Here is an 8264-nt window from a genome sequence, read left to right as displayed (position 1 = left end):
TGATGCCACACTCCTTCTCATTAAGTCCTGCCTCCTGAATGATCTGTTCTGCATACAGATGGAAAAGGTATGGAGACAGGATGCATCCCTCCTGACACACTCCTTTCTAGATTTTGAACCATGCAATGTTTCCTTGCTTTGTTCTGAGGACTGCTTTTTTGTTCCAAGTATAGGTTTCATTGTAAGCACAATCATATGTTCTGAGAGTCCTATTTTCCTCAAGGTTAGCCACAATTTATTGTGACCCACACAGTCAAATGCCTTTGCATCATCAATGAAACACAGATAGACATTCTTCTGGTACTCTCTGCTTTCTGTCAAGATCCGTGTGGCAATAATATCCCTAGTGCCATAAACTCTTCTAAACCCAGCTTGTGTTTCTGGTAGTTCTCAATCAATGTACTGAGAACAGCTCAAGTCTTTTCTGGATAATCTTCAGGAGGATTTAGCTAGTGTATGATACTAGTGATATTGTTCGATAATTTCCATACTCTCTCCGGTCACTTTTTTTTTTGGCATGGGAATAAATATGGATCTCTTCCAGTCAGTTGGCCAAGTAGTTGTCCTCCAGGTTTCTTGGCACAACTTGGTGAGCACAATTAGGGTAGCATCTATTTGCTGAAATACGTCAATTAATATTTCATCAATTCCTGGGGCTTTTTTTTTTGGCAAGTTCTTCAGAGCACTCTGAACTTTCTCCTTCAACTTTGCTTGTTGAAACTGAAGAAGACATGAAGCACTTGCTGCAAAGTCAAGGACTGTAGTCTCCAATATGGATTGAAGCTTAACAGCAAGAAGACAGTGATTCTCACCACTGGGACAACTGGCAGCACGATAATAGATGAAGAAGAGATTGAGGTTGTCAGCAATTACCACTTGCTCGGATCCCACAATCAACACTCTTAATACCAGCAGTCAGGAAATCAAATGATGAAGTGCACTGGGAAAATCTGCTGTCAGGAAAAGCAACAATGTCATTCTAGACACTAAAGTGCACCTAATTCCGGCCATAGTCTTCTCAATTACTTATTATGCTTCAGAGAGTTGGACAATGACTAGCAATGACAGAAGAAGAATTCCTTTGAGTTGTGGTGCTGGAGAAGAGTCTTGAACATACCATGGACTGTCAAGAAAACAAATAGGTCTGTCTCGGAGAGGATGAAACCAAGTCTTTCCTTGGAGGCTAGGATTTGAAGCCCCACCTCACTTACTTTGGGCACATGGCCAGGAGAGATCCGTCCTTGGAGAAGGACATCATGCTTGAAAGGGTGGATTGACAACGCAGGAGAGGAAGACCTCCGATACAGAGACGGGGGCAATGGGGGTTGGTGTGTCAGAATTAGTGAGACTGGCTCAGGACAGGGAAGGGTTCAGAGCTGCTGTACATAGGTCTCTATGCATCACAGGTGACTCAACAAATATTGTATGACAGGTTTGGAAGCAGGAGTGGCATCCACAACATGCCTCCGCAAAGTCAATGAACTTTAATAAATGTAGATAGTTGTAGAGGGGCTTCAGGTCTTTTGTTCATAGAGTCACTATGAGTAGTGCTCAACTCAAAAGCAATCAACAACAAGTCAGTTGGTTATCTTTGAACCAACTTCAGTCGCTTTTGGAGACCAAAGTGTAAGTTAAAAAGTTTCTCAAAGATTGTTGTGGTGGTGTTTTTGTTACATACTTTTGTTACATACTTTTGAGTCAACTGTGGCTCATAGTGAGCCTATGAACAGAAGATCTGAACCTTGTTCTTTCTTGTGCCATCCTCATCATCTCTGATATACTTGAATCCTTTGTTATAGTCATCATGTCAATCCATTATGTTGTGGGTCTTTTTTAATTTTTTTACATTTTTTTTGTGTGTGTGTGTGTGTGTGTGTACCATCAAATCAGATCTGACTGGTACAGGAGGAGATGGCTCCTCCTTCTCCAGCAGAGCATCTGGTGGATTCGAACCGCTTATCTCTGGAATTGCAGTGCTGCTTCTTGCCACTAGGCCACCAGCGCTCCAGGGTCTTCCTCTCTTATGCTGACCTTCCACCTTCCCAATCATGATGTCGTTCTCCAAGAAAAAGCTCCTTGTAACAACATGCTCTTTGGAGAGGAGCATCCTTATAGATGGCACAGGATAGGACAAGATTCAGATCTATTGTTCATATGGTTGCTATGACTTGTACTCTACTCAAGGCCAACTAACAAAAGAACAATATGCTTAATGTATGTGAGAATGGAATTTTCCCTCCTTACCTCCTAGGAGCCACCCTAGTTTCACCTTCTCCAATACTGACCTATTTGTTCTCTTGGTAGTCTGTAGGATATTCAATACTCTTCTCTAGCACAACTCAAAGACAACAGTACTTCTCTCATCCTTAGTCATTGTCCCTCTTTCTGAAGCAAAGCAAGCAATTGAGAAGATCAGGGCTTGGATCAGGTGCCTCTTAGTCTTTAAACTGAGATCATTGCTCTTTAGTGCTCTACAGAGTTCCCTAATGGAAGATTTTCCCAATGTAATTCATCTTTTGATTTCTTGATTGTGAAATAATTGACAGCTACAATCTCTTCTCTATCATAATGTCACTATTGGCCCAGTGGTAATGATTTTGCTTTTCTTGATATTGATATGTAATCCAATTTGAAGTTCTTGATCTTATGCAGCAAGCACTTCAAGGCATCCTTACACTCAACAAGTGAGGTTATGTCATCTGCCTAATACCAATTGTTGATGAGTCTTTCTCCAATCATGATGCCACATTCTTCTCCATAAATCCCAGCTTATCCAATGGTTTGCCTAGCATATAGATTGGACAGGTGCAGAGAAAGGATACTATTTTGATGTACAACTTTTATCATTTTAAACCATGCTATGTCCGCTTGCTCTGTTTGAACAATAGCCTATTGGTCAAGGTATAGGTTTTGAATGAGCACAGTTAAGTGCTCTGGTAATCCCAGTCTCCTCAATGTTAGTCATAATTTGTTGTGATCACGCAGTAAAATCTTTTTGCATAGTCAATAAATACAGGTATAGATCCTTCTACTTTTTGCCAAGATTCATCTGACATCAGCAATGATATATCTACCCCTAGTACCATAGCCTCTTCTAAATCCAGCTTGAATTTCTGGCAGTGCTCTGTCAAGGTACTATTCTAGCTATTCTTATATAATATTCACAAAGATTTTGCTTGTATATGATATTCATGTGGAAGGAGGAATGGTGTCCACTTCCATAATAGCTTGCCTCCGGAAACCCTATGAACTTGGAGAGAGGATGAAAGGCACCCAAGCGTCAAGGACTCTCCTTCATAGGGTCGCTATGAGTCGCCTGCGACTCGACAGGCACTTAACAACAATAACATCAACAGAGAGAGAGAGAGAGAGAGAGAGAGAAAGAGAGAGAGAGATCAGCTGGCCCAGCGAAGAGAAAAGGATGTGACCAAGACAAAAGTGGGTGACTTTTAGCTGGCGGCCCTCGGGCCAGTCTTTCATTGTTTTTGTTCATGATATCATTGAGTAATCTCCGCATTTGTTGGATCACTTTTGGGGAGAATGAGAAGAAATATGCATTTTTTGCAGTCAGTTGGTCAGTAGCTTTCTTCTAGATTTCTTGGCACAATCTTGAGCTTTGTAAGTACGTCCAGGGCTCCATCTGCTTGTTGGACTATGACAACTGGTACTCCATCAATTCCAGGGATATTATTTCTCAGAGATTAGAGAACAATTTTTGCTTTATCTTTAAGAAATTTTGTTTATATAATTACTTTTTAAAAATATTATATTAAACTAATTCTGATATATCTTGTTCTATTTCACCACAGACATCTTTTTTCTATGAGAATTTGCTTTTCAAATCATTAGCTTACTAATAGGAAATTAACTTCTCAATAACAAATTAATGAATACTCAGTTTTAGCATCCATTTCAGGCCTGGAAAGAGGTCTTAAAGATAACTGTCTCATCTTTTCTGTTTACAACTGACATAACTGTTAAGAGGTTAAGAGTAAAAATCAGATTTTTACACATTTCACAAAGATAGTGATGTCACTAAGAGGTGTAAAGGATACGGACCACACAGGGTGACATTGTCAGGTGTGGACTACACCAGAATGACAGCCTTAACATTTTTTAAATATATAGAAATGTATCTCTGTAGTTAAGTTATAACACCCAGTGAACAGATATCTGTATATTCAAGGCTAAAGAGTTTAATCAAGGCAAAACTCTGTGCTAATTTACTTTTTTGAATCTTCTAATGCACTCAGGTCAGAACTGTCATTATTACCCAGCTGCAGAAATCTTTGAAATCACGTGGTCTTATTTGCACCCAGTACAAGCATGTGCTATTTATTAGTTGCTGCTGGTGGTGTCATAGTCACTGATTTTATCCTATTTCTTTTGTGTTTTTTAGCTGCTACATTGTGCAAATTGGCATTTGTAAATCTATTTGACATCTTTTTTGAAGGAAATAAAGAAGGAAATTTACAAAGGCCTCTTCTGTTCTACTCAGTTATTAATAACTTAGTAATGTAATATTAGATGAGGATTTTACAAAACAATTTTGTTGTTAATATCCATATACTCTAAGAAACATTACATTTAAGCAAATTTTAACTATATTTATTACATATTATTCTATAATTAAACCTAATAAACATAATTTATTCTTTGTATAGTCTGGTACGCGAGGAGGGTCACGTGGGGATGATGAATTAATTACCACACTGGTTGACCAAGCTGATGATGTCAGTGCAAAAGGCAGTGTCAACATATTTTTAATTAACATTTTCTGAACTTTAAATCTTATTGTGACTTGTTGATTCAAACTTGGCTTGTACCATGGCTTAGTTATCATATAATCTTCCAGCTTTATTTTTAGCTTTTCTTCTTTGCTCAAAAACTTTTCTTCCAAGTTTGTGTTTATATTGAGTTACAATCTTATTTCAGTGCTCATGCCTCAAATGTGATCCAGCTTCTAGTCATTTTCCAAAATATATATGCCTATAAAACCCTACATAAACACATTCCTGAAACACACAAGAACTCTATTCAATTTGACGTGGGAAAAATTTCAGAAAAACACAATCCACTTTCTTTCTAAATCACACAGATGTAGGAATAAGTTAGATCACACTCAAGGATTATGAAAATTAGATACTTTATTTATAGTTTAATCACAAGAACAATTTTCTTGCTCTTCGAGATGTAAATACATACTAGAATAAACTCTGTAAAATATACAAAAAATACATACTTTTCCCATGAAATTTTTCTTTATAATAAATAGAAGGGAACACGTGTGTGGCTGATCCCGATAATGCTCCGTGTCTGCTTAGGTTTTCAGTCTGTTGATTTATTTTTAATCTCTTGAAAGAATGAGGGAGTTCCTTCTCCCCTAAAAGGTCGAGATAAATAATGCATGAAGCAATCCTCCCTCCTGATTTTTCCCTTTTCCTCCACATTTTTTCTTTTGATAGAGAGTTCAGCCTAAATTTCCACGCTTGCATTCAATCATTACAAAGTCTACAAATTATACAATGACTTCTAACCTGGCCCTCTAACAAAACAACTTTTCCCCCTTATAAATCATAAGGGACAGATGGCAAAATGGGGAAGAAAAAGGAATGAGAAGGGCAGGACAATAGGCATTGTGACGAATCTGGGAACAGAACAAAGTGCACATCAGAGAGGGAAAGTTTGGTTTGACAGGTGAAATTCCCACAGCCTGCAGACAGCAATGGGAATAAAGCAGATGCCAGCCATTGCGAATCTGTGGATAATATTATTACCGGTAAAATAATTCAGATGCTAAGATACATTTTTTTTTCTACTCGACATTAACATCTCTATGTAGATGCAAAGGTGACGAGATCACAAGAACCAGTTGCATTGGTCCGGGGTGATTCACACGAACTTCACTGTGTTCTCCTCAGTGACAAGTGAGGGGAGGAGTGTCTGCCCTCTCTGCAAACCCCTCATTCCGCACACTATCGCTCCCAGCGTCTTGCTCACCTCTTCTAGAAGCGCACCCAAAATTCCACCATCCTCTTTGATAACAAGCTTCATTACAAGTTCATTAAATCAGACTGCGTGAATGAAGAAAACCCACAGCAAAAGAGTGCAACGAAGCCAGCAAGTAATGAGAACAGCTACATCTGCTTTGTGATGTGAGGTGGTCAGTGGTGCGTGGAAAGTTGGGGTCAGGGTAGGGTGGGAGGAAATTGTGATACAGGGCAGAAAAGGGACTTGCTAAGGCCTGCGTGGGTGACAGAGACGGCAGCTCTAGATGCAATCCCTGGCTATGGGTAGGTGATGTGCATATCGGTGCTTGTCGGGAGGTGGGGGCTGCCAGTAGTCCATGTCTGAACCCTCCGGGCTGGCGGGGGATAAAGTGCAGCTGTAGGGGGAGGTGGAGTTGGAGGACGCCGAGGAGGACGGCGCAGGGCTGTTAGTGCAGCTCCAGGTGGAAGAGGGTGATGGGCTTTCCCCGCAGCTGCTCAGGGTGGCGCTAGAGCCTCCGGGACTCAGCAGCACGGCCTCCGAGAAGAGCGCCCCCGGCAGCACCCCGCCGCCGCCGCCGCAGTGGTCCGCCAGGCGCAGGGTCTCGGTGAGCGCCCAGATATAGTTGTGGGCGAAGCGCAGGGTCTCGATCTTGGTGAGTTTGGCGTCCTCAGGGAACGTGGGAAGCACCTCGCGCAGCGCGTCCAACGCCGCGTTGAGGTTGTGCATGCGGTTGCGCTCGCGATTGTTGGCTTTCAGCCTGCGGGTCTTCTTGATGCGCTGCACGGTCTCCGCGGTCTTGGCGCCGCGAGAGACAGCCCGGGCCCGGGACGATCGTCGTTTGCACTCGTGCGCCAAGCCCAGCAGCCGCGCGGGCCTGCAGACCGAGCCGCCCGCGGCCGAGCCGCCACGCGCCCCCGGGGCGGCCTCGATCCCGCGTTGCCGCCGAGCGCCGCCGGACGCGCCCAGCTCCTCCTCCTCCTCCTCCTCGGTGCTGGACGTCAGCGGGGTCAGGGCCGCTGAGGCCGGGGAGGCCGAACCGAGAAGCAGCAATACGTCCTCTTCCTCCTTCAGATCCAAGGTCTCCGATTTGACGAACATCCTACCGCTGACAGCTGGAACAGAAAGAAGCAAAGAAAAAGCGTGAAAACAGAAGCAGTGTTCCGGCGCTCGCCCGACAGGAATGGGTTGGAAAAGCGCTGAGAGGAAACCCCATTAGTAGTCTCCAAACTGAGAGCGCCCGTATTTGCGTCCTAGCCGCCAGCCAGCCGGGTCTCGCCTTCATGTTGGCTTTGCGGCTGCTGGGATTCAGTCCCGGGAAAGAAGCGCAAACTTGGCCATAAAAAGTCCACTCCCACAGAATGCGTGCGGGTTTGGCCTCACCAAGTAGGGCAACAGTTCGCTAAGTAGGATGTCACAGATCAGATACTTACTTAGCTCTCACTGTGTCTCTCAGCGTCGCTACACGGGCCCCGGATCTGGGCGCCGCCAATGCAGCGTTGCGTCCTTCTCGCTGTGAACAGCAGGCCGGGTGCTACCGCGGCGCGGCTCCGCGGGGGATCCCTCCGACAGCAGAGTTTGCCAAGAGCCCCGGCGGCGGCGGCTGCGACCCGCCCGGGTCTCGTGTGTTGTGGTGACTGTGCGTGTCTGTCAGTCAGTCCTGGCCGTGAGGCTCCTGGCACGCGACTCACAGGCACTCCAGTTAAAGCGAAGCTGCTTGTGGTTCAGTGGCTGCGTGTCTGGCACACGACTCTCCTTAAAACCCCTTATATACCACCAAGAAAACAATCAGATCTGCCCCCGGGGCCCCCCACCTCCATCCAGCCCTGCCGCCTCCTTCTCCTGCTCCCCCTTCTCCTGGTCCCCCTTCTCCCCCTCTTTTCCCTCCCCTGGCTTATTCTTTTCATTGCATTATCATCATTCATTTCTTTCTTTTTCTTCACCCTCTCCCCCCTCCCATGGCCCTGCCATCCATCCTCCTCCACCCACCGCACCCCCCCATTCCCCCCTTTATCTAATCAGCATAAAATGATTCTAAAGCTCCTGCTGGAGCTCAAGGCTGAGGCTAGAGCTGCTGAAGCCGCCCCGGCGGCTCAAGCTGCGGCTGTTGTCGCCGCCGCTGCTCATTGTGATTGGTGGCTCGCGCTCGGCTGGAGCGTGCCGCTAATTTATTAATGAATGGAGGTCGCGAGGCGCAGCTGGCCAATCAGGGCGCCTCGGACTCCGGGAGGCCTGCGAGCCACGCGCACCGGAGCCCGCTCCTTTTCATCCGCTCA

The 8264-nt window shown here is 44.8% G+C and overlaps 1 protein-coding gene across 1 annotated transcript; it reads right to left on the bottom strand.

Annotated features, from left to right (window-relative positions):
• Positions 1-5129: 5129 nt before the first annotated feature.
• On the bottom strand, positions 5130-7724 carry NEUROG2 (neurogenin 2). Its single transcript, XM_006881084.1, has 2 exons — positions 7418-7724; positions 5130-7090 (listed from the first exon to the last, which is right to left on the bottom strand). Exon 2 carries the CDS (start codon positions 7087-7089, stop codon positions 6271-6273), a length of 819 nt encoding a protein of 272 aa, XP_006881146.1. The 5' UTR covers position 7090; positions 7418-7724; the 3' UTR covers positions 5130-6270.
• Between the last annotated feature and the right edge of the window lie 540 nt (positions 7725-8264).

The sequence above is a fragment of the Elephantulus edwardii genome, unplaced genomic scaffold, assembly GCF_000299155.1.
Source record: "Elephantulus edwardii isolate Elephantulus edwardi_28Jun2011 unplaced genomic scaffold, EleEdw1.0 scaffold00012, whole genome shotgun sequence".
Lineage (NCBI taxonomy): Eukaryota > Metazoa > Chordata > Mammalia > Macroscelidea > Macroscelididae > Elephantulus > Elephantulus edwardii.
The sequence above is the reverse complement of the archived record's forward strand: the minus strand, read 5'-3'. Positions and strand labels throughout refer to the sequence as shown.